Source organism: Mchenga conophoros, linkage group LG13 (genome assembly GCF_057382185.1).
Source record: "Mchenga conophoros isolate Kocher_MC1m ecotype Shallow Benthic linkage group LG13, M_conophoros_male_GT1.1, whole genome shotgun sequence".
NCBI lineage: Eukaryota > Metazoa > Chordata > Actinopteri > Cichliformes > Cichlidae > Mchenga > Mchenga conophoros.
This window is the reverse complement of record NC_140538.1, coordinates 13135189-13162804: the sequence shown is the minus strand read 5'-3', so window position 1 is coordinate 13162804 and position 27616 is coordinate 13135189. Positions and strand designations below refer to the sequence as shown.

General features: G+C 41.0%; 1 protein-coding gene across 22 annotated transcripts in view; it reads left to right on the top strand.

The window, feature by feature from the left end:
* Nucleotides 1-27616, top strand: part of LOC146560928 (ankyrin-3-like) — a 121323-nt gene that overhangs the window by 8947 nt on the left and 84760 nt on the right. For 8 of the 22 annotated variants that reach the window (XM_085296547.1, XM_085296533.1, XM_085296545.1 and 5 more), the window contains exon 1: nucleotides 20826-23304. The exons of 1 other annotated variant lie outside the window; for it this stretch is intronic. In XM_085296547.1, coding sequence (XP_085152673.1) covers nucleotides 23182-23304 — 123 coding nt within the window. In that variant the 5' untranslated portion in view covers nucleotides 20826-23181. Of the gene's footprint in view, nucleotides 1-20816; nucleotides 23305-27616 lie in introns of those variants that run through there. 13 more of the 22 variants (XM_085296549.1, XM_085296544.1, XM_085296541.1 and 10 more) reach the window with 5 other exon arrangements.

Genomic DNA, 27616 nt, shown 5'->3' with positions numbered 1-27616 from the left:
ATATATAATTGCTGGCTCAATTATGATGCATTTTATTCTAGGAGCAAAGTGCAATGTCCTGTACCGCATCAAAGTTGAAAAGAGGCGGCTGAGAGGGATGGCGAGTGCAGAAAGTGCAACACTTTCCCTCGGGAGTTCACAGCCTGAGTCCTTCGGTGCTTATGATTAGTGAGCAAACACACTTTGTTTGAGGTTAAGAAAAGATTTTGGTTTCCTTTAAAGTGAGAATGTGCCTCACACTTCATGTCACTGTTGACTTTCTGAATATTAAGGTGACGTGGTTTTTCTGGGTCTGAGAGAAGAGCTTTGTTGAAATTAATCAGAATCATAGTGAGATAACATGTTGCCTTGAAAGGTTTAATTTACTTAAAATAGTGAGCCATTGTTCTGGACTTCTTGTCAAGCACCCATCCTGCTGAGAAACAGTAATTTTCTTTTCAGGGTCAATGAAATTTTGAATAACATTTGTCATTAAACCTCTGGTGGTAAATTTTGCAGGAGCAGTGGGATTTTCATCAGCCTTCAGTGGGGATTCCATAATGCTACAATTCCCTTATTCATAATTTTATGGTTTTCCCATGCTGTCTGGTGGGCTCTTGGATCGGCATAGGGAGGAGGTGCGGGGGTGGACTGAGGTATGCCAACTGGGGGGAGAGAGACCATGTTAAATGCGCCCATTTTTAGATTTCAGGTCAGGATTGACAGCAGCAAAATGTGAGCCCAAAGCAACACCACCTGAGCCAGATGGCTCGATAGCATTGGAAGGCAAGATTAGGCAGACAGAAACAGAGAAGGTGGAAGAATATGCAGAATGAGAGGCAGTAGAGGATCAGGAAAATGACATTTTTAAAAAAGAGTGAGGCGTAGAGATTCACGACAGGTGAAACCAAAAGGGAATTCTGTGATGTTGAGCAAAGGAAGGAACCTGTAGGAGAAGTGCACAGGGTTATAAATGTTTATAAGCGGATGTACACATGTACACCTAAAATAAACACCTACAGGCATGTATGAGATCTACATTTCCAGGGGCTTCAGTGACAGAGATGGCGCCACAGAGTTTTCTCTTTTACAGTATTATGTAACCCAAGAAATCATCCCCTCTCTTCTGTAGTAAAACTGTGACATTTGTCAGCTTTCAGTGCAGGAACAAAAATGTTAACCTCATCTATTCTCCAACTCTGCCTTCTGCTCTCTGTTTCTCATACTGCTATAGAGCTGAGGGGTCAGACACATGGAATTGGCTACATATTTTTATTGATAACTCAGTTATTGGTCTGTTGAAGAACAGACCAATCTTATTTTGAGTTGCTGATGTTCTGTGCTTAAGGGATGCAGCAAATGCCTGTTTTTTCTTTTTTTTATTAGTCTGGCTCAGCTTTTGACCATTTCTTTTTGGACTTTTCCTTTTGACTTTGGATTTTGTGATCTAATCTTTTGCTGATGCAAACAGACATTATTAAGTTATTAATAATGAGAAAATTGTTACGCTGACAGCCTTCAGTGTATCTCTTACTGCATCCATCCATTGCATCATAAATTTTCCACATCAGTGACTTTAACGAGAAGCCGGCAATGGTTATATGCGCTTCGCCACATTCCAAAACACTCACAAAAACACACCTCCTAAGATGTTATTGCCGTTTTTTACAAACAGCCGTGAGGCAAAGGCCCATTACATTAAAAAGCTGCGTGCCATTGGGCGTGTCTCATATTTTCTTCCAAGCCATCAAGTCTGTATGATGGCTGAAGGCTATCATCGCCACATTTTTGAAAGTACTGTCAGATGATTTGCATGAACCTTTAATAATGAATTGACTGAAGGCGATAATAGCTTCCTGATAACTGCCAAACAACAATTCCTGACATCAAGAACTTTGTCAGAAAGTTGGGTTCAAACTATTGCTGCTATGCACACTGACAAGTATATCAGAGTGCCTTAAAAGCTTCGCTTTCTTTCTCTATTTAATGTGAGGTGTTTTCTTCTCTGGGTATGCTTTAAATTTCAGTTTTCTCCCCTGCAAGGCATCGCTTTAAAATGGATGGTTACCTGGAAGAGAGAGGAAATTATAGATTTTGAAATTGGGCATTGATTATAGCCACAGTGAAAAGTGCCTTCTAGACACAGTTGTCATTGTTGTATACACATACAGTAGCTGAAATGTGTTTACCTGACTTGCAGTAAGCTGAGGCACGAAAAGTAGCATTGCCTAAGGCTTTGATGAAGCACGTGGGAGTCGTACAGTGATAACACGTGATTTTTATACCTTTCAGTATTGCTTTGTGTGTTTGTTGCCCCAGTGGTTGCAGAAGGTTGATGGGTGAGTTGTTTATTGCTAACAGTGACAGGGTTTCTCCTGCCCTGTGGTCAGTGTCAGCACACACACAATGTGACAACCTCCAGCTGTGAGGGTGTGAGTCTGCTAATGAGATACCCTTTCGACCTGCCTGTGTAGATCTTTGTGTGTGTGTGCATTTATTTGTTAGTGGAATAACCAGAACAACAACCATCGACATCTTACATGAAGCGCTACAGAGATCATTTTGTCATTTGCTGCCACATCACAATAATAATGATGCACATACATTATTCCTCCTCCAAGGTGAGAGCTGAGGCTGGGGAATATGTGTCAGTGCTGTTTGTCTGCAAGCTCGATAAAACAAAACCCATAAAGATTAATCTCATGAACCTTTTCGGAAAGGTGCCATTGGAAGAATACATTTAATCCTGGTTCTCAGTTAGGCTGTGGAAATAAGAACTGTTGTAATAACATAATACAGAAAAAGTCATAATTAAAGCTCAAGAAGAATACTTTTTTTTTTATTATTGCTGTTATTACAGCATGTGCAAGATATTGGTAGGAAATATATGTTTTCTTGTGAATATTTTTATCCCCAGATGGAAACCATTATTGTATTCAGTAATTAGGAAGCTATCACCAGGAGCTAGCCCTAACTGGGATGGATTTGTACAAATATAAGCAAAGCTGCAGGTGAAACTCAATGAATTTCTGGTCATGTAGAGCAGCGGTCCCCAACCTTTTTTGCGCCACGGACCGGTTTATGCCCGACAATATTTTCACGGACCGGCCTTTAAGGTGTCGCGGATAAATACAACAAAATAAAACTAGTACCGGTACCGAAAAAAAGAAGATTTATTCATAACACACGTGAAAAGACCCAGGAAAGCCGAGTTAACGATAAAAACGCTAACAAAATAACGCTGAAAACCAATAAAAACCCTGAAAACCATACATTTCACACCTGGGCCCTGTTTCAGGAAGCCGGTTTAGAAAACTCAGAGTTAAAAATGATACGCAGGGTTGAGTAACCCCGAACTGTCCAACTCGGAATATTCGGTTTCAGAAAGGCTGATAACAATTAGTTCAATCAACGCGGAGTTGCTTTAACCCCAAGTGAAGCGCGCGGACGAGGATACATAAAGCCCTGATAAGCGGAGCACAGATTAAGCGAGTCACCATGGAGACGGAGGGAAAGAAGGCGCGGTCAATGTATTTCACAGCGCTTGAGGCCGAAATTCTGATGGCAGCATATGCCGATAACATGCAAATTTCTCAGAAAAAAAGTAACACAGCCTCAGCTGCAAAACAAAGGGAGCATGCATGGCAAAACATAGCCGACAGAGTCAATGCGTGAGTGTTAATATAAACATTGATCTAGGGATTTCCACCCATTTAACACGTTATTTTATCATATGTTATTTTATTTGTTATTTTATACATTTTATTTTGTGACGTGATGTGAGCGCAGGTGCAACCCAACAGGCCCCAAACGTGCCTGGCAGCAAGTAAAAATGAAATATAAAAATATAGTCCAAACAGGTAAGGTGTAATTGTATTATGAGCCATAGTGCTTGGTCTGTTTGTCCCATGTAAATCAATTGCAGTTAGAGGCTACATTAATTTTCTTTCTGTAAGCACTTATTGAAATTATCTGAGCACATTACAAGTACATATTTGCTTACTCTGTATGCTCAAATGTGGCCCGTTATAGCCAACAGAAAAAAAGCGGAGGCCCGAAAAACAGGTGGGGGTCCTCCACCACCACCACTCACAGAGGCTGAGCAGTTGGCCCTCAGCCAAAACAGTGGGCGCCCTGTGGCCGAAGGCATCTCTGCGGGGACATCCTCTGAGGCAATAACCCCGCAAGACACAAGTGCCTACATAGGGGGTAAATTCAAAATAATACATGATGTGCATACATCCTTTCTTCACAGTCACCTTTGCAGTGCTACTCATTCATTTGATAAACTCTTTACCATAATGGATTATTTTGTAGTGAAGTTATTTTCCTACTGATTTTGCCTTCCCTCAGTCTTGGTTGTCTTTGAGAGCATAATGACAATGAAGTGTAAGGTGATTGGCATGTTTGTTAATTGCCATTTGGTCCCTTGTAAGTTATAAGTGACCTGTATAAACCTCATATTCTATCAGTTGATGGTGGTGGTGTACTGCATCTGGTGCAGCCTCCTGTTGAGCCAGACCAACATGCAGTTGTGAGTAATACTCCACAGATTATATGAGTTTACAGTAGAACAGCAATGTTGTCTATTTCTTTACTACAGGAAAATAATGAAGAAACATTGACAGCTGTTACAGAGGAGGAAGCAACAGAGACACTTTATGAGGTTTACATCTTTTAATACTTTGTGTACAGGAAACACAGGCGACCAATAAAGCCAGTTGAACAAAAAATCTGTTTATTCTTCTTTCAACATGTTGAGGTGATGGGTCAAAGGAAATGATTGTGACATATGGTGTCTCTGACTGCGCTTCCATCTTGTATGTCCGTGGGAGGGTCAGGATGTTCATGGTTTGGATCACTGCTGATGTTTGGTTCAGAAGGACAGTGTTCTCCTCTAATTGTGGCAATGTTGTGAAGAATCACACATGCCACAATAATGTCACATGCCCTTTCTGGGGTGACCCTGAGTCTTTGCAGGCACTGGAACCGGGCCTTAAGCATTCCGATAGTCATTTCAATTCTGGCTCTTGTCCTGCAATTAGCCAGATTATATCGCTGCTGTGGGCCCGGTTCAGGGTCAGGGTAAGGGGTAAGCAAATAGGGTAAACATGGATACCCCCTATCACCAAGCAAGTAGCCAGTGAACTCTCCTAAGACAGATAGATACACTTCAGTTCAAATGTCCCTGAAGCAATTGGTCTTTATATATTTTAAAGTATTCTCAACTCACCATGTCCAAATTTTGTGCTCAGTGTACATTCACGGAATATTTGTGAGTCATGGACAGAGCCTGGCCGCTTGGCTTCCACATTTGTGATAATGTTGGCAGCATCACATATGATCTTCACAGTGCAGAGAACACAAATTAGCATCCATTACTATAATGAAATAATTTGTTAGTTTGAAATGGTACAGGGAACTATGTACCTGCACATTAATGCTGTGGAAAGACTTCCTGTTCACATAGTCTCCTTCATTTACTGAAGGAGCAATGATTGGAATGTGAGTGCCATCTGTACAGCCAATCACGCCTGGGAACCGTGAAAATAAATGTAAAATTTAAGTAGTAGTCCAAGTATCACCACATCATAAATTAAGTTTTGGTCATCCTGATACCTGCAATTTTGTGGCATCCCTCTTTGATAAATCTTGTGGGTCTATGACCGGGGAACACAAACGAGTACAGGAGACGTTTCAGTGCAACTGTAACATTCCTGACTGCCCGACAGACGGTAGCCTTGGAAACGTGCTCAGCGTCACCAATATTATACAGAAAGCTCCCGTTTGCAAAAAACCGAAGTGCAATACAAATAATATGTACAGAACTGAGAGGATGTCCACGATGTGTCACATGCGTAATATATGGCCTGAGGATGTTATTCAAATAACTTATAGATTGTGCTGAGAAACGGTAACGTTCACACAGAAAATCATCAGGAAATGATAAAATGTCCAAACGCGCTCTGATCACTCTCTCCCGGCGGAGAGCTCTGCGGAGAATTTGGGCTTCACGATCTACTGGCTCTTCAAGGAAGGGGCACGCCATGTCCGACACTTCCTACTGTCAGGTTTCCGACAAAGGGGCGGAGACAGTCAGGGTTAGTTGTAGTAAACCTGCTAGGGGGCAGGTTAGCTTCACGGAGTGTGTCGTCATAGTGACTCACTGAGGCTTCATCTGAACTCGCTTTGTGAAACCGAAAACCCAGAGTTTTCGTTAACTCAGGGTATACTTACTCAGTTTTTCCACTAAACCGGCTTCCTGAAACAGGGCCCTGAGCCTCAACTCTCGCGGCCTGGTACCAAACGACTCACGGACCAGTACCAGTCCGAAGCCCGGGGGTTGGGGACCGCTGATGTAGCACATTGATAACTAAATGAGCATAAAATGTCACACTTTTCCTTTAAAGTTATTTCCTACAACTCTTTCTTTCTTTTTCTTTTAATTTTTTTTGGGAAAATCAGTTTTGAAAAAAAATTGAACATATATATGTACATATTTTAAATCCATCAGTTTGATGTGATGATCCCACTGAAATAGCCTCTTTCCATATCCATGCACAGGGAGTGAAAATGAATTGCCCCTGTCTCTCATTGATTTAATGTGATTAATTTAAGTAGGCAGTAAATGAAGGGAGGGGAGGAGGAAAGTGGACAGTATGGTGAAGATACAGACTAAGAATGTGAGGATGATGTGAGGGAAAGAGGATGCTGAGGGAGTAGGGAGTGGAGAGGAGGGCTCCGTCATGAATAAATCACTGCTGAGATCTCCTTGCTGTCTAGCCCAGTGTAGACCAGTATCCTTTCATAGTTATAGCTCATCCCAGATGGCCTAGTTTACCCACAGAGAATAAGCCAAGTCGTAATTTACCAGCTGGGGATTTCTTATGATTGCTTCATCCATCATCAATTACCCAGCTCAAGTGAAGTATGAAAGGAAACAGTGTGGGCATCCCCCACTGTTTAATATTACCTGCATAAACAGAAAAAAAATGTTTGAAGGACAATAGATGTAGAAATTAAAGTCTTGTTTAGAAATTACAATGGATCCATTATGTGTACCTGAATCTTAAAAACGTAGTACCTTTCTAAAAATCACTGCCTTCTTTGATGCAGTCGCAGAGGAGGGTGTTATGTAAAAGCGAGTGGGAAGACGAGATCAGGGCCCAAAAAAACTGAGTCAAAATTACTCAAATGATGAAGTCTTGTCAGCTCAGTACAGTACCGCACACCCATACACAGTAATGGAGTTGTAAGGGAAGAAAAGGAACCATTTCCTGCCTCACTGTCATTAAACAATGGAGACATCCTCCTCGCTGGCCAGGACAGTAAGGGACTGAGTAAGTCTGGTAAGACCTATGTTCCACAATGGCTGTGACTGTGGAGAATCATTATGGATTGTGTGTGTCTGTGTGTTTCTTGTTTACAGGGATGTGTGAAAGACACAACGTGTTTTTTTTCTGTAGAGGAAGGAGTTTGTCACTAAAGCCTTTGTCTCTGGTAACTGACACCATCCTTAACATACACAAATCCAAATTTAACGCAAACATGCAATCCAGGATCATTCACTTAACATTCAACGCTATTTTACTTCTGCTTCAAGTTCTGGGCTTTATGTAGACACAAATCTCTCTTTTAGGTTTTATATATACTTTATTTGCCAATGCACCTTTCTTTAAGCTAACTTAACCAGAAGTAGTGCTTCACTAAAAATATAACTGGCCCAAGAAGAAACTGAATTTCAGTGTACAGTAAATCTACTTTGTAACACGTAGGAGGAGAAAGAAGTGGGTTAGGTTTAAAATCAAATAAAAAAAGGCATAATTAGGTGGGACTTTCCTTAGTGTACGAAAGCAGTGACGCTTTCATATTTGTAGAAGATGTTACTTTATTTTCTGGTAAAACTGTATCAATGCCGACCATCAAAATGTAGCAGGATGCTAAAAGAGGAATCAATTTGTAGAAAAAGCTGAAATCTTTGGTGGTGGGTCATAGTGCTCTTAGTCTGTATTTTATGCACAGATGGCTGATTTGGAGACAGCCTGCCTTAGAAACCTTAAATCAAAAAACAGTCTACTTATGGCTGTTAAGGCCCAATAATAAAAATGCAACATGGAAAAGACAGATTATAATACAGCTAGATACAAAACCAACACTAGGCATCTTTTATATAATTTAAGTACAATGAGGGTACTTGTAATCAGCTGTGCTACATAAATAAAATTGCCATTCCCATTTTTCATTACCCCATTTTGGGGTCTTCTTCCTCGTTTGATTATTTTGGAAATATAGAAGTATCATCACTGTGACCAAAGCTTAATTATTTTTCAAAGTTTTCAAAGGTCAAAGAGATGCAAATCTATGATGTTAGTTAACACGTCTCTCCTTTATATTTACATCGTGCAGTGCGATTTACTATGCATTAATTGCACCATCTGGTATGTCTGACACAGACTGAATTAGGACTTTATTAGGACTCTCCTCCACAGTGTGACATGCCATGTAGGGTGGTTGTTCTCGCACCTGCCATCTATAGGCTCTTTTGCTTGACTCAGTCATCAGCTAGTCAGGAACTTGACTTACAGTGCTGGATTACATCCCTGTATGTAAAACATGAAGCTTGACGCATCCTCTTAAGCAACTGACATCTGAAGCGAGTCTCTAGGGTTCCCTGTGCGCCCTACTTCATTCGTCCAGATGGCAAAAAATTTTAAAAATGTATTACTTACCCAAAAAGTGTGGCCAAAGAGACATTTTAAGCTGCGGATTTTAATTATCAACATATCATATCAGCTGATCCTCTGTATTACCGTAGGCAATGAGAATACGCTGCAGGAAGTCTTTTTTTAAATCCCAAAATGTCACCATCCAAATGATTAGCACCGCTGTAATTCTCCAGTATGAGACCATCTACAGAGGGTGTTCTAAAACGTCCAATACATTTCAGAGAAAATATCATTTCCTAACTGAATATGACAGCTAATTGTCTTCTTTACCAGCAGAGTCACAGTTAGAATAGTATAGAGACAGCATTAGCATTGATTCTATATAAGCCTGTGACTGGGAAGTGCTGCAGAAATGTGGCGGCCAGTGCTGTAGACAGGGCCAAATAAAGTTAACATGACTTCTGCTCCACTTTGAAAATCAGCACTAGGAAATAAATGATAAATCACCAAAAAGAAAAAGAAAAAGAAAATTTAGACCAAGACAGAGAGATGTCCTTCTTGTGGCTCTTTTGGATATATTATATCCTTTTGGGGATGTTTTATCTCGCTTGCAGGGATTTTCTCTAATTTCATCTGGGATAAGACAGGAGAAGGTGAAGGATCTGTGTTCAACAGTGATACTTTACCTTACAATAGCGGCTAATTGGAGCTGTCAAGATGCTGATAATCTGTATTCGAGTATGCCATTCAAAAAGGAACTGCACAAACTCAACATTTCTAAGAGAGATGATTAAAGGATGAGTGAGTGTGTGTGTGTGTGTGTGTGTGTGTGTGTGTGTGTGTGTGTGTGTGTTAGTACATTTGGCAGAGAGAATGAAAAGAATTATGCAGCTAGCAAGTGAAAAGGGCAAACCCAGTAGCAGTTTGTCTGACAGAAAGTGTAATGAAATTGATTGGTAATTCGAGAATTCTCCTGGGCTCTCTTGACTTGTCTTTGAACAGTTTGGGAAGCTTTAGTTTTGCTGCTAAAGAAAAGGCTAAGATTTTTGATTAAACCTTGCAGATCCAAGGAGCAGACTATGACATTTTATTGTGATATCTTCAAGCAGAAGAAGCTTTAAGTGACCAAATTTTAACAGTAAGTTCTGTATAGAACTTTTAATCAGTTCATTTATTATCTTGCCTGCTTTAATCAATATTCATCTGCCCGTTCACCCACCCATCCATGATTTGTCATCTCTCAGATCAAAGGAGAACCTTCAACCTTGATGCATTCTCTGACTCGGTGCAATAAAACATTATCAGCTGTCTGACCTCCTTTTCTTCTCACACTTTCTACCTCCTGTTGTACCTGTTTCCTCACTCTTCCCTCTTCAGTTTCCTCCATTTCTGTCAGTGTGCTTGTTTATTGCAGCTGGTTCATAGGGGCTGGAATGAACTGGGAAAACCGGAAGCAAGGTAGAAATTTTGACTAAGAACTCAAATAACACACACACAGACAGACGCACTGTCTTGGCATCAAAGCTCTTGTCATTCTCTGCCAGCTGATAAGCCACATCTCTGGGCAGGAAGGATAGCAAGGCAGAGGCAGAAGATGAGGTGAGCAACATAAGGTTGGAGAGAAAATGTGAATCAGACAGATCAGTGGTAACAGGCAGGCAGATAGGTCCATCACTGTGGATCATCTGTCTGTCTGAGCTTGAAAATGGTGTCACAGAAATGTGACCACACTTTAACAAGGACCCCTGTGTGACTGTGTGTGTATACCCCAACTTAAGCATCAGCCACTCCCTGCAGGACAAGGTGCCCAAAGTGCCCAATTTGTTGATATGGTGTCCAGAGCCTGGTCTGTATAGATCCTGAACCACATCACCAAAGATTCACAGAATCAGCTGCAAATGTTCCCATGCCAGATACCACAGAGTATGCATTCATAAGTCCTGTGTCCACACCACAAAGGATCACAGCTCTTCTGGAACAAAGAATAATGGTTTTAATGTTGCTGCTGACCGGTATATGCTTGTTACCGAATGTGTCTTATAGAAAATCCATCTGGATTTCAATAGGCTCAAGCATGTAATACTACAGCTTCTAATGTTGCATTGCTAAATGCTAAGAAATAACATTAACAACAATGGTGCAGTTCAGATTAAAAGGATGGCGTTTCCTGCTGTTGCTGAGGAAAGAGCTCTTTCTGGCTCTCTGTGTCGCTGTCTCATTCGCTCACCTTCACTGTCTGGGTCAGTTGCTGATACTTTATCATCTGCAAAGCATTCATCTCCATGTGTCCCTATAACAGCAGCATGAAACATGAAACAAAACACAAAATGGATTCAAATTCACTAATATTTGAACTAAAATGTGTGGTTTAGATATATGGCCTGTCATTTCCTTGCTTACAAATTTTTTTTTAATGAACGTCACAGTACAGCCACTGTTTGCATTTGCTTGACAGCAAGCCATTTCTCGCTTTTGTGGCTGCAAAGTTTAATAAACACTGTCTTTGTGTGTTTATAGCAGTTTACAGACGCTCTTTGTCGAAGTGTAACAGTTTCTTTATGGGAGCTATAACAGTCATGAGGACAGCCTATGTGTAATTAAGGCCAAAATGTATTTAAGTGGGTTATAATGTGAAGCATCTTTCTAAAACAAATTTCTGTAGGCTTAAAACGGGATTATAATGGCAGGCAGCACAGCCTTAAAGTAGATAAATATGCCAGATGCTGTTACATCTGACATATTTTTTTATCCAGGCAAAAGCCCGAGTTCTCTATGTTTGCTTTTAAGGCATAATTACAGACAAACAAGAACAGCAGGAGGCACCAGGTGTACACTGAGATGTTCTACTCAGAATTTGTAGCGTATAAATAGCGCTTTGATTTTGGTGGGTGTGAAAATCTCTGAAATTCCAGTAGCATGTTCCAGACGCATGTTTTTCTCCTTGTGACAGTCTCTTCGCAGCTCCCTTGTGTCTGAACGTTTCGCTCCTTGTTTCCATGGAGACCAAAAGAGGTGTGGAGAATCCTGAAACCCTTCTGTGGTCTCTGGCTTTGTCATACGTGCTGCCAGCCACTGCCTCTCACCTTTAATAGCCCTTCGTGCGCAGCTTCTTTGCAAATGATTACTAGACGATGCTTGTTAGAAAGAACGGGTGATTGTTTCGGTTAACCCCCATATTTAGTGGCCACAGTGATATTTTTTAGGATTTAAAACATCTAAACTAGCAAATATTATACTGTTAAGTCACAATTTGTCATGTTCAGACTTTAAATAGGATTCTCTGAGACAAAGATGCTGCTTGAACAATTAATCCAATGAAAATTCCCACTGCTCAGTGATACTGCTGCACACTCGACCCTCATTTTCATCTGAATTATGACAATAACTTTCTATCCTTTCTGTTCTCTTGCACAATGGCATTGACCTGTTCTATTGTCTGTGGGCTTGTGTCCTCCTTTTCAGCACTGAGGAGCTCATTTGTTGATCTCTTAACTAGATTAGCATTTGTCTGATTAACTCCCTGTAACCCCTGCTGCCGCTTGTCGCTCAAGTGAGTTGGGCAAAGCTTCGCGCTGTTACTGTCCCCTCTCTGGTCGTTTCGTAGCCTCCCATTTGCTTTCACCTCTTTCGCACCTGGTGAACTTGCAATGTCAGGCAGAGGGATTAACTGAAGATGCACAGAGCTGGAAGGGTGAGTTTAATAACAGTCACATGGGTTTGTGTGTTTACCTACATGTCAGTAATTGTCTTCATGAAGGCTGGCCTACTTACCAAACAACAGCGTGTCTAACACCAGAGCTGACAGAGCTGTTGATTAACTAATTGAAGTACAGTGCTTACCAATTTATCTGCTAGTTGGATGACTCAGTTTGGATCTTGCCCACAGCCTTGTAAAAATGCATTGTCATAGTCTCCCTTTACTTTTATTTGTCCTTTATTTTTGCCCAGCAGTATGTTGGGATTATTAGTTTGCATACTTCTTAAAGTCTAAGCTAAAACATCGCATCAGTTGGAGTGCTGTGAAGTCTCCTGTGCCACCGGGAGCTTGACATTTTCAGCTTTATTGTTGTTCTTAATTAAACAACACACAGTCGGTTTTCAGAAGTATTTATACTGAACACAGCTTCCTATTGTAGTATATTATTAACCTTTAAGATACAGATTGATAGAGGATCCATTTTCCCCTTTGACCTATCACCTTTTCATTCTGGACCCACACTGAGCTACTATGACAGGTTGGACTATAGGAACCAAAAGGTGAGGACAAAATATAAAGGGGGTTGGGGGAAGCGAGTCACAGTGGGGGTTTTGAGACAGAAAGATACACGCATGGCCAGACAAATTTGGCTTGCAAGCCATGAAGTTGAGGTGACAGCCATCGTGTGGGGACTGGGGACAATGGGCTGAGGGAGAATTGTATCTCTGTGTATGGTTTTTGCAGCAACACTCCCCACACTGTGCAATCACTCAGACCATCTACTGAAGTGACAGTTCAGGAAATTTCCACTGATGTGGCACTGGGGCCCCAGCTGTCATGTCGGAGCAGCGAGGACGGGTTGGGTGGGGCGAAATGAGTAGGGGAGAGAGCGGAGTTGGATGTTGCTTATCAGACTTGGCAAGATTTTGCAGCTTTATGGCTTATGGGAGAGAACGCTGATACGTTTCTGTCTTCCTTTCTTTCTCCGTCTTTGTGCGTTATTGCTTTCAGTGATAGAGCGAATGATAGCCTCTCTTTTGTGTTGGCAGCACAAGACTCATCTCGCAGAATGACACTGGTTTTGTGTTCAGCTACCTAAGATGAGATAAATGATGCTTGCTTTCAGATCCACATGAATGAAACCACATTGAAACCTGGCGCTCTGGTTGATTGGTTAGAAGTGAACGTTATCATATGCTTTGTGAAAGGACATGACATTTACACTGCCTCTGTCTTGTCCCGTCCTTAGGATCCCAACCATCCAGGGAGTGCTTGCGTGTGTTTATGCATCGTGATCATTGCTAAAGTGTGAGGAAGATGAGGTGATTGGATGTAGACTTTGTTTGTGTTGTATGTACTGCTAAGTATGCTTGCACATGTAACGTGCTGAGTTTGCTGCTCGGCTTTCACTTGGCAAACACAATTAGCTGATTTACATCCAATTAAAACTTCAATAAGCTCTGTCCATAACCTTTCCATGCTGTCTAATTTCCAGATACAATATCAGACAGCGTGTCGACCTTTTGGCATCACTAATACAAGGAGTGTAGGGGAGCTATATTTCCATTACTGTCTGGATAGCAAACATCTCTGGCTTAGAGTTAGCCTCTTCTTTCCAGTGACTGAAAATGAAGCCTGCAAGTGATAAAACGCCTTAGCTGTTACTAGGGCAGAGGGTACTACTGGAAAGTCTGGGCATACTTCCAGTTTGTTCCAGTAGACTTTATTTCTCTTTTCACCCTACATGTGTATATTTTGATAAGAAACATGTCCAGAAAGTAGCTCTAATTAAATAGAACAGTGACAGTGAAAATGCTGGTGGCTCTGTCTGATAGCCTTGAAGAGTATATACTACCTATCGAAAAGCTGCATTGACATTGCAGTTTCATTATCACTGCAAAACCGTCGTCGTTGCAAGATACACTTGGATTCATTTCTGGTTTATTTTATTATTATGTATTTAATTCTTTATTGTGACACTAGTAATTTGCAGTAAATATATCAAAGGTGGAAAAATACAGTAACTTAAGGCTGTAAACATTCAAGTTGTAGTTGACCTTTCTTTTGAAAAGACAAGCAACAGGACCAGAGTGTGCAAATGTATTTGTCTGTGCTTGGCCCTGTGTGCACTCACACAGCAAGACAAGACTTTGGGGTTTGCTAGGTCCGCCAGTTCTTTCCAGGTGGTTGCTTTGTGTGTTTGTGTGTGTATGTGTGGTGATACTTTGATATGGGTTCGGCGTACTGCGTGAGAGTGAGCGAGGCTCCCCAGGCACAGCGCTTCTCGGGACATCTCTATGATCCCATCATGACAGGGAAACTCGACACTGGGGAAGATATTCCACTGCCTAGCAGCTCGGGGAGTTACAAGGCAGCACAAACACACTCCTGCAGTTCCAGTAACAGGGTCTGGTGAGGTTACGCCTGCACAAACACGCAGGGCTTAACACACTCCTGATCTTTGCCACTTCAGCACAGAATCCTGCGTATAGAAGTATCCAAAACTGCACGCAGATGCCATGCAAACGATATTTAGACATGCCCTGTACATGTGTATGTGCGTGCATGTGCGTATAGGTACATTTGCAGAGTCGCCCTAGGATTGCTCTAATGAACACTCCCATTGCTGAGCGGACAGTGAGATGATTGGCACAGAGAAGGCATTACACCAGCACTTTCAGGCATATGGCATGTAGACCCACTGATGGGCACACACATATGGTGCTGGTGGCTTCTGCCACTTCACATGAGAGGAAGGCACTGTGCTCGCCTTTGATCAGACTCCAAATAACAGAGAACAGCACATAAAGTACAGCTCCAAAAAAAAGCTATGTTTGGGTTGCATCATTTTACCTCATTATTTAAAAGTATATATATAATAATGCCTTCTTCCCTTCTCCCTTTCTTTATGAGTTCACAATCCCAGGTTATATTAAGAAAATTTCAAAAGTTTTCATGGTATTGTACTGTCTTCCTGTATAATTTGTAGTTCTTTTACAAACTTGTCAAATTGCACAAAAAGCACAGATGTCTCATAGAAAAGTTAATTGTGTGTAAACCTATACACTAAAACTATAGATGTGTTCCACATTTTGTTAATTTGTAACAATTTTTTTTAATTTTAGGGATATATTTGTTATTGTTTCATCTGATAGTGTAATATCATTGTAATACATATTTTTATCTCTTTATGTTGTTGATGAGAAGTGTGTCTGCAGTTGTAAATTTGTATTCTGGACCAAAAACATCTGATCCACATATAGCACACTGGCAGCAGCTGTAGCTCAGGGGGTATTGCTGGTTGGCTTCCATTCAAAAGGTTGATGGTTTGATCCCTGGCTCCTCCCTGCATGCCTAAATGTCCTTAGGCAAGACCCTATATTGCTCCCTATGCATCTATCTGTATGAATGTGTGTGAATGAGGCGTGTTGTAAAAAGTATTTTCAATGCTCAGTTAGATTAGAAAAACACTTTAAGTACCAGCCTGTTTACTATTTATATCTGAGCATTACAATAACAGTCATATAAAGGCTGAATTTCAGAGTCATAATTGCACTACACAGTGAGAGAAAACAACACATCCTCTCAAAAATCTATTCTGCCTAGAATACTTCTGTATAAACCATATTTGCTTTCACTACAACATTAGCTGTTACATTTTTAAAGGAAACTGTTTCATTCTTTAATATCCTCCTAGTTCTCGTCAGCAACGTCAACCTCCAGTTACCATGGCAGCTTTTGTTTTTTAGATGTTTCTTTTGTGTGTGAAGCCCCTGGAATATCCCACCACTTCGCCCACCAGAGACTTCCTGAGGATTTCTGACTATAACTGTTCAAGGACTAGAAGCTATTTCCCCTAATCTTATATGTGATCAACTGGAGAAACAAGGTCATGACCCACTGGACCATTTTCCTCTATATCCAGCCATCAAGAGGTTGCCACCGGTGGATACATTTAAAGTCTCATTTAATTTAACAGAGAGGAGAATTTTACAGCTTTGCAGCATAAATGATTAGCTGTTCTTTATCAGCACTCAGTGTTTGCATTTGACCCATTCTGAAAATCAGAAGCAGTGGAGAACAATGACCCTCTTATTAAAAGGCACCAGTGCTAACCACTGAGCCATCATTTTTCCTATGTAAACATTTAACATGTTTTAAAATGTTTATGCAGCCTGCGTGGTGGCGTGTGTCAAATTGCGCATAAATCTTTGGGAGTAAAAAATGAAGTATCAATAAAGTTTGAAAACTGTGCTCACATGTGATGCATTTTGCTTGACTTCAACACTAAAGCGGTAAAGAACTCTAAACTCAATCCTGCTTTGATTTGCACTTGACTGGCTTCTCCTGAGTGGCAACAGCTTATGAGGCCCATGGGTGTTGTAGCATTTAGAGCTGTCTGCCATGCCAAAAGGGTCAGTCCTTTGTTGCTCCATTAAAAATAATGGCAAAAATGAAAAAAAATAAAGGGGGTTTACAGAAGGAAGAAAAGCTTTCCTCTAAACCAGCAGGCCCGCTAACTTTGTAACTGTTTTCACCTGCTTCTCTTTGTCAGAGTAAGTCAGGGGAAAGAAACTGTCAGCAAATAACACCTTCATTTTTGTTGCCTTTCCTTTTTTCCATTGTTCTTCCGTTATGTTCAGGATATGAAAATAAAAGCTGGACAATATATCGCTAATGCTTACAATTAAAAACCACTCAGGCTGGATTATAATGGCTGCCAACAGGAAATGGTGTTTTATTAATGCCCTAATTGAAATTTCTGCGTAACCACAAACATAATCATTCTGCCCACAACAGATTTCCAGGACAACGAAATACAGTGAGGCTTACTGTAAATATGCAATAAAGCTTTTAGAATTAATGGAATAGAAACACGTGCTGGGAAAAATGTTACTTTCTTTTTTTCTTTTCTTTTTCTTTTTAGAAATATCGTGACTTTTAAATCAGTGCCTTGCATAGTTTGTATTACTGTTTGTGCAAAGGCAACCAGTCCAGTTCACGTTGCATACGATTAAAAAGCTGCCCGATGGCCTTGTGCCTTGGTGAAATTACATATTGTTGTACAATATGCTGATGAAAACGCCACCTTTGAATAAGAATACACTGAACGTGATTGCGCAAGTGTATTACTCTTACCAGCAGACCGTGAAATTGTTTATTCTTCTGCTGCCATTCCTGTGTAAAACAGAGAGGGGTTCACTTCCCCCTGCTGCACAACTGTCACAGTCAGACCACCACTTGTTTCGGCCAAGAAATTAACTCCCCATTGACTGACGGAAATTCCTAATCAAACAGTCAACTGTGTTTGCTCGTCTTGTTATTTACATACCCGTCTAAAAATTATTGCAATAGCCTGGAGCTTGAGAAAGAAAAACTATTGAAATGATTTATTAATTTTTCTCCCTTCTCCTCATACTGACATGTGTTTACTCCACAGCACTTCCTTCATGGTGGAATGTAGATTAAGTAGCATGGATGTAAGCCGTTTTTCCAGTATTTTCACATTGTTCTCGGGTAGCTGCTTTGGTTTTCAAATGCTTTGCTGCTCTACAGAGTCATGTGTAATCTGGAGACCTATAACTGATGGGCTTTGAATGCACACTGCTGCCGCTAGTGTAATAGAAACATAAATGCACTCACTTTTGTTTGTGTGAAATTTCCACTTCCCCGAGTGGTTTATCCTGGGGTGACATGATGTTCCACATCACCTCCTTTCATCTTTTTTTGTGCTGGAGAAGCAAAGAGCGTGTGTAATCCAGTGGACAGCAGATACACTGCCTGCATGAATCCTCTTTTTTTTTTAAACATTTTTTTGTGAGGATCTACTTTTGCATTGTGAGCATAATATCAGTGTTTTTTTTTGTTGTTGATTCATTTGTAATGTGACTGTAACCTGTTAACATGACTGACATTATCTGCATTTGTAAATTAATTTAGTGCACAGCTCCCTTGTTTCTTGTCTTTCTACCTGTCACTGAATATGAATCAAAAAATTCCACAGTTTGAAAGACATACCTCCCTCCTTTTAATGTAATTTAACGATTTAAGACCCCCACCTCAAAGCCTCTGTGTGTGTGCAAACACAGCGTGTGTTAGCATGCCTATCACCTCCGCTCTGAATGTCTGTCTGCCCCTCAGTGGGGAAACCATGCAATAACATTTTGGTCTGGTTTGAAGGGGACTGCTTGGTCGTGACACACATTTAGGTAGGTTATTGGTAGCTAACTGGGTTAAAGCGCGTGTCTCATGGCACATTTGCTTATCCGGAGGGGAGACATTAGAATAATTTAGATGACAGAATAGCGGAACGAGAAAGGTATTAAGGGGAGGGAGAAAAATAGATGGTATGCAAAAAAGCTTGTGCATATATGTGTGTGTGAGTAAAACCTAGTTTTGTGTTGACATGCAAATGATGAGGGTTAAAAAAATAAAACTCACCAAAACAACTACAAATCGCCTTCAGCTATGGCCGTAAATACACCCACTTAAGTATGACTGCAATACCGCTGGATATAAAGTGAGACTTGAGTAATTTGTTTACGTTCTACATATCCTGAAGGAATTGATGATTTTTCCTTTGGTTGTACTTGTTTCCATCCCTGCATTTTGGTGTTTTTTCACCTCTCTGTTCTTGTAGACTGTTACTTCATCCATTATTTTTCCTTTATTTCTGTTCTGTGGTTTTATGTCATGGCGTTTTAAAACACAATACCTTCTTTTCAATCCCCACCACCTCTACTCAGTACTTCCCCCCCCATGTTAGCCTTCAGGCCAAGTGTAGGTGGTATTTCTCTGTGTGGGTAGATCTATTTCTTGTCAGTCTGTGCCACTTGCCATTTGACCTTGCATTCTTTTCCTCTGCCCTTTTTCTTATTCCTGGAGGCATTTCCAGACCAACAAACAATGATTTCTTCCCAGCTGGAGCACAGCACAGGGAAGAGTATTTTGCACAGATGGATGTTATGGTCTTATATGAGCTGAATAAGGTTCTGTTATTTTATATGTAAAAGTCTTAAGCACAGAGGCAAAATCTTAAATCTTTAATGGCTGCGGTGGATTGAGAGAACAGGTGAAATTTGTTCATGTGTTGTAAATAGTAGGCAGCTATAGTGATTTCTTTATATATCCCTGAATATGTGGGTGCTTTTCAATCTTATCAAATTTTTATGATGTCAAATTTGCATTGCCTATGTTTTCTAAACAAAAACTCATTTTTAAAATGTCCTGTACTGCCTGATGAACTGTTAATGCAGTTGACCACTAGATGGCAGCAGAGTACAATGTATGTGTGCAGTCTGACTGGTCAAAATAAGCTCATACATTTTTTTTTTCTTTTTTCCAAAACCTCCAATCGGATGCAGATCATACATCACGTGCGAATTGGTTTAGTCAGTCTGACGAATATATATGAAAAATGGCGTGTAAAATAAGTATAAAATCACCAGTGCAAAGAAACACTTAATTTATATTTGGGTCACAAGTAATTACCTATTACACGGCCTGGTTAAAAGGGGCAGTAAAACCATTCATGTGGCTGGAGAAAGCGTCACCTTCCTCCCTCTTTTATTGTGTCGGTGTAATTATCTATTCTGTAACCTCAATGTGACTTCTCCAGCTGAGATACTCTGGATCCTGTCTGGGCTTCTGCCTGTTTTTGTTTATGTGTTAGGGTGCACTGTTGTCACTGGAGAGATCAAAGAGGCCACTGGGAGTCACGCTGTGATTGGACAAGCTGTATTCAGCTTGGGAGCTGCATAGGATACAGAGGCTCAGGACAAGGCAGCCTACCCCGGATATAACAACATGCTTTCAGGAATATCTGAAGAATACCGGTTACTATTGCTGCTTGTAGAATGATACTACAATAATGCGAAGAATAATGTTAATTAAGAATGATATTTATTCCAAAGTATTCCTTCACAAAGACCTTTGTCAATCAACAGCACAGACACAAATAAATTTGCTTTATTCTGATAAAAGACTTAGATGAGCACACAATATTAACATTTCTCTCTGAAACTGGATTAGACCATTAGCATTTCAGGAATGTTTAAGTACTGTGTCTCCATTGTGCCAATTCATGAACTTGCAGCTCTCCTAATAGCCACCAATTTAAAATTACCACCATAATAATGGACTAATTTAACGTTTATGTCTTCTGTAGCATGCTTAAACATTTTGTATGCAGTGTATTCTTCATTTTGTGTGTGATTTATCACTCTAGTGGTCTTTTTTTTATTTGGCCTGGCTTTATGTTTATGGCATGGTGCCTGAAGAACAGTGGAAAACGTCCAATAATCGTCCACTTCTAGAGTTCACCGGCCACCAGCCAACTCCACTCTATTGTAGTAGTTGTTATTTCCCTTTGCCTCCAAAATGCTGGTGTCTGAAATATAGGACACCTTGGCAGTAGCTTTTACTACAAGTACAACTGTGGGAGAGTGCACTCTTCTCTTGGCTATTAAAGTGCGATTAGGGTATTATTGATGAATGAATTGTGGAAAAAAAGGGGTTTTAGAACTGGCAGGTACTAAATGTATTTTTTTACACAGTTAATTTTTTTTAATTTTACATTTCTCTTTGGACAAAGGATTTTCTTTTCTTTCCACTCGGGTGATTTGTATATCATGTGCACATATGCCTCCATACATACACATGCACACATGTACCCACCCGCTTGCTCCCTCCTTTTCTAATCCCTCGTCTTACCTCTCCACGCTCCTTATCCATCCATCCTGTCCTCCCCTGAGCCATCCCATTGGCCCTCACCTAGCAACCGCATGATAATTTGGCATAATGTGACACCCCCTGATGCATTATGGGGGCTGTAAGTCAGCTTCAGCCCCCCTTTTTGCTGTTGGCTGGCGTTTGTGGTTGAAAAGAAAGAAAAATGAAGTGGTGAGGATGAATAGATTTCTGCGGGAAAGAAAAGGGAATTTCACGCTCATATCGTTACATGACTGGTGTCCACCAGCTAAACCCGCTGTGTCTCCCAGGAGGGTTGTTCTCCTCTTTCACTAACAGCGGCGCCCGATCATCTCCTTTCCTATCCCCCACTTTTCCCCATATGGTTCCATGTTCAGTCCATACAGTTAGAGCTGTGAATGAACACAGAATTTGTTGAAAGCAGACAGGCATGTGATAAGGCATCCTCTTGGTGTCGACAGGACCCAACCAGACTCATGATTGCCTCTGACACGCAGGCAGGAAGGGAAAGAAATACAAAGATGGCTGCCGCATGCTCCATCTGCCTCCACGATGCCATGTGTGACGTGAGCGTGGTGGTTGTGAAGGACATTCTAAACAAGACGTTTTTTCCCCATTCTTCAGTCACCAAAATCAAACAGGGTCTTTTTTTTCTTTTTCTATGCAGATCTTCTTTACTGTCGCTCTGTCCTCCTCCTCCTCTCTGTTTTCAACAAAGACCCGAGAGATTTGGTGAAACAAAAGCTCCCCTGGTCCTGTTTGACCTCTCCATCATGATGTCAATGATCCCAGATGGGTTGACCACACAGAAGTTAGGGAAGCACAGGATTGAGGACTCATAAATCTTGGAAGCAGGCACTTACTTGTTAGATTTTGGATGTGTGCATTTATTAAATTATTCATTCATTTACTAAATCATTTATAATTTTGTGCAGATTAGTTAATTTACTTAATGGATGACTGGATTATTATTTCTTGCAATTTTGTGTCAGTCAAGAACATTGTTACAGTCTTCCTTGTGCATACATGTGTATGGTTGTGTGGTTGCATGAGCGTGGGGGTTGAAGTGTGTGAGCATCAGTCATTTACTCTCTCCTCCCTCCTGCATTGGCTCTACGTGTGTCCTCTGCATGTTCTACCATCCATTACTTGATCACCTCCAACTGGTAATGCATGTATATATGTGTGATAGTAGATAAATGCTGTTTAAACACACACGCGCATACACACACACACACACACACACACACACACACACACACGTACGTATATAGATATATCTATATAAATACACACTCACCCATTCTGCTGTTGCTTCCTGCCACCATTTCCTCTCCTCTCCTTTCCTAGCCAATGTCTTTGCTTCATTCATGCACTCATATCTACTCACACACAGTTTATCTCTGTTGCGCACACACAGACACACACACAAGCGCCCTGTGGTGGAGCACCAGTTGAGGTACTGTACAACAGCAGGAACCAGAGCACAGAGACAGAGAAAGAAAGTGAAAGAAAAAGGGACAGAAAAAAAGAAGGAAAGATTTAAAAGAAACCATTAAAAAAAAAAAGAGTGCGGTTACCATGGTAACCCCCACCCCCCCACACACACACCCTCCCTCCACTTCCATTCTCTCTCTCGCTCTCTCTCTCTCCTTTCTCCTCCCTCCCTCCACCTCTGTGCTGGTGATGCTCGTGTCTCTTTTCTCTCCATCCGGTTCGTCCTCACCTCTCCTGGACGTGCTCCTCTCACACTGCCAACGGATGACACACGAGGAGGAGGAGGAGGAAGAGGTGACGAGGAGAAGCTGCTGTCTCTTTTCTCCCAGCTTTCCATCACTTTAAAAAAAAGAAAGAAAGAAAGAGAGACCAGACCAGAGCAACAACCAAAAGAAAGGACACATAGGATATATATACATACATACAAAAGAAAAAGAAACCCTACTCTTCTCCATTCTCCTTTTCAAGGAGGGCATTTTTCTTCCCTTTCCCCCCCTTTCCTTTTCTACCCCGATTTTTTCCTCTGAGATCCTGGTTTTGTCAAATTATAGCCCCTGAACTTCTCTGGGATTTCAGGTGAGGCACGCGTGTGTAGTGTGTGGTGCTTCTTCGTTTTTTTTTTTATTACCTATCATGGCTCACGCGGCCTCCCAATTGAAGAAGAATCGGGGGGAAGTGGATGTGAATGCAATAGAGGACGAGAAGGAGAAGCGGAGGAAGAGCAGGAGAACAGCATCCCGGGAACAAAAGAGAAAGGTAAAAGAGACGAGGGCTGGCTTGGCTGGCTGGTGGCTTCATCTGCTTTGCTCCACTAGCGTCGCTGGACCGTGACTCTGTGTGTATGAGCAAGTAGATGTGGACGTTTACCTCAGCTTGACTGATTAAATGAGCTTGGAGGTCTCGCATACATTCATTCATTCATTCATTCATTCACGTGTTCATATAAATCCAGATGTGGAGATTCTCTTGCTGTATCTCTTTACTCTGGTCGTGCTGTCCAATTCAAACAGCATCTGTAACTCTGTACTTTAAATGCATGTGTGATGGAGTCAGTGTTTATTGCCTCTATGCATTCTAAAGTGTATCTGAGTATGTGGGCATACATGACAGCGGAAAGTCAAAGATAATTACACCTGCTTGCGATTATGATCTTAGCTACCTGCCTCTGAATGAGGTAAACTCACCATGGACTTGTGCCTTTTGTTTTCTTATCCCATTCCAACTCTTTATGAGTCATATTGTCTGTCTTTAGTAAAACTACACCACACAAGGCTCCTTTAAACAATTCCATATCCATCCTTCCTCGTTTTAGTGAAGAACGGGCATTATGCAGAGTCAGGTTGTTGAGACTTTTTTATTTCTATCAAATTAAGTTTCAAGGAGCATGAGGTGATGATTGCATGTTTTTAAAAAAAAATGCTATTAAATGGAGCAAACCCAGGCCAAGGTGCAAACCTCTCACATAGATGCACTTGACCACTGTATTGTAAATATAAATGATTACTTTAGTGAGTTTTTTAGGTTCTTGCATGTGCATGTCTGTGTTTGTATTTGGATGCACAGACAGCCATGTATAATGCATACATATCTGATTTATTGATGACAAAGCTTTTCATTTGAGAGAGGAGGAACAGAAATGCACGTGGGGTCTCCCTCCTCTTCCTCCTCTCGTACATGTTAAGTTCTTTACTTTGGAGACACTCATGCAAAAATAAGGAGAACACAAGGAACTTATGAGCTGCTTCTGTTGAGAAAAAAAACACAAAATCAGCAATGAATTCTCTGTCTGTCTGACCAGAACAGAGTTTAGAGAAAGCATGTATTTTCATTCTGCGTATTAATGCCAGGAGATTTGACCGTGAGAGATCAATTCAATAACAGTGACATTTACTGTACTTTGCGCCCATGGGTGCCTGGTTTTGAATTATGCTGCTGGCAACGTTATTTGACCTTAGCATAAACAAGAAGTGAGCTAGCATGGCCCAATCTTCTCTAAACAAACAACAAAACAAAGATTCTTGAGTTCAAGTGAGTTGGTGGAGTTCTTTGGAGCCAAATGTGTTTTAAGACTGTGCTCATGTCTGTTGGAGCGCTTTTTTTACTTTCTCCTGTGTTTGTGTGGCAAACTTATATGTGTCTGCAATGCTGATCTGTATTGGAGGTTTTATGGTCCTTATGAAGGGTCATGTTTCTTAGAAGAGAACAAGAGACAGAGATGGAGAGGAGAGAAGAGGAGAGGGTTGTATTGATTGGATTGTGCACAGCACCATCCATGAGAGTAATCAGCTTTTTCTTCTCGGCCTGCCCTGCGTCCTTCTCTCTGTCCTCACACCGATCTACTCTTCATTTCTCTGTCTGTCACTCTGTGTTCCTTTGTAGGGCTTTTTTTTTGCGTGTTTGTCTTTTGTCTTCTCCCTTTTTGGCTTGGTCTCTCTTATTCACATCATCCTGTCCAATCACGTATGGCTCTGTGACTTTTTTATTATTTGTTGTTTGGCTCACACTGCTAGCTTTTAATAATACTCTGTGACAAAACAAAGTCAAACACTAAAGTTAATTTGTTTGTCAGATGGTGAACTGTGGGCCGCTGCTGTCAGTCGCTCGCTCTCCCACACTTTACACAGTAGCTGCATTTCAAAATACACACACCGGGTGCTCTTATGTTTTCATTCCTATGGCTTTACTCCATGGCTGCCCTTGCTTGTGCATTGGTTAGTCTTGTTGGTGGCCTTCCAACTCTCGCTGTGTCTCATAATATAGACCAGGAGTTATCAGAGTCACAGACAGACATAACAAAAGAGTGACACATTCAGAAAAATGTGATAAAAGGGCATTACAGTCAGAGACAAAAATGAGAAAGAATAACAGAGAAGAAAATTAAAACCGTGATAATTTGCGCACAATGTATTTGAATTTTTTCCATCCCTTTAATGTTGTTAATGTTGTAATTGAACTTTTTTAGAAGCCATGGAGCCCAACTCAAGAAATCTCGCATCATTTCAAAGTTATGTTGTTATTTTCTCTTTATTATTCTGCCTGAAAACCCTTTATTTCTGTCTGCATCATATTGTAGTAAACGCATATGTGCTTGCTTAGGCGCAAATTGTGCAACAGAGTGTTTTGAGTCACTCCTTTCCCAGCCCTACCAATGCTATATTTAGTTAGCAGAGCAAGTACAAAACACTTTTAAATGCAGAGTGGATGCTTCGCTTTTTTTTGCATTAGTCACCAAGCAGGTGGATGACTGTATGTGTCATGAAATGCAGCAGAATGTTTTGAAATTCATACTTAATTTATGTTGCATCGATATTTATTAACTTTTCAAGTTGCATTCTCATACCACTTACTGTGATTGCTGGGGTTTCCTGTCTTGTTTGAAGTAATGTCGTATTATAACCCAGTGTGAAGTTCATTCAAGCATAGGCTGTGCCCTTAACCACTTCTTTGTTCATTTGATCACTACTTCCTAAATGCACCCAGTAAACTAAGCTTTTGGACATGTATTAATTATTCATTTGTGTTGATTTGAGCTAAGCAATTCTCATTTCGTCACCTGCAAAATGCAACTGGATTGTTGCGGAAAGGTCATTGTTGCATATGCCTTATCACTTAAGCCATCTTAACTTGTGTTAGTTATGTAAATCGCCAGGAAAGCATCATGGGAGGATGGAGGAGATGGAGTTTCTAGTGAGATGTTACGTGTGTGTTTGCATAAGAGCTTAATTTTCATGTGTTGTGTGACAGTTTCAGTGGAATCGGTGAAAACTTGGTCGCTGCAGTGGTCACTTTAATGGGAAACCCCCATTACGGTGTTACAGAAATGCTTCAAGCTGCTGTACTTCTAATGACATTATCTAGAGCCAGGAGCCCCCAATGGATTCCCAGAGAGAGAAAGGGAGAGAGCTAAGCAAAGCATGGGTTTCTTACTGTCCCAGTTTTGCACACCATTCCAGTACCCAGAATATGCATTGGTATGGTACTTGTTATTCTTCTTCCAAGGTTTATTTGGGTCACTTGGTCCTGTTTTGATAATGCTTCACCTTCAGTTGAAGTGTTGTGCCTATTTTATAGTTTTGTGCCTTTGTGCTTTGACTGTGTGTCGTTGAAGCCTCGTACTGCACCATTGTGTCTGTTACATTGAGAATGCTTTTACTCTTTGATCCACTTAAGTCTGTCCTCCACATCGGAGGTAAAGTTTGTGATTCATCACTATCATCACTGTTCATTAGGAGGTATAAATCTCGATAATAAGAGTGATGAATCTAAATAAGGGCTATGGGATGAGAGCCTGAGGGTAAGTTGGAGTGCTGAAATTGGATTCCAGCCCTGTGCTTCAGTGCAAGCTCATGGCAACAGTGGCAAGGCATGATTCTGTCCAGCCCCTGGAGCAAAAATAAACAACGGCGTAAAAAAAATCCTCAGGGGAACGTAATATTGGTGGAAATTAAGACAAATTTATCTCTTCGTTTTCTCTATTTTTTCTTTCCTACTTTATTGTATAACGTCCCTGCCATCGCTTTGGATGAAACAAAGCCGACACGCGTATTGCTCGCCTTCTCCTTCCCCTCCTCCTCTCCCCACCATCCCCTGAAAGATGGAGGTTAATGAATTCAGCGCCCATGCATGCCTCAGCTAATTGCACTGGCATTGGGAACTCCTCCCAGTATTACAAAACGTTTTCACCATCAAGATGGCCATCGACTGGACAATTGACAGACCTGGATTTAGGAAAGGCTGCTAAGCTTCAGTAATATAATGTATTATGTGCAACTATGTTTATCACGAAATCTGTTTTTTTTTTTAGTTTGTAGTATAAGTACTACACTGTTTGCAGGACACATTGCATGAGTGTGTGTGCATGTGTGCTTGTCTCAGAGAGGCAGTGGTCACCTGGTCTTAATGTCCAATATTTATATTGAACGAAACATCACGCTCTTGACTAGGGATGGGTATCGTTTAGGTTTTATCCGATACCGGTGCCAAATCGGTACTTTTGAAATGGTGCCAGTGCTCAAACGGTGCTCAAACCGGTGCTTAAAGAATGGAGAACACAAAATTGGTCCAAAAA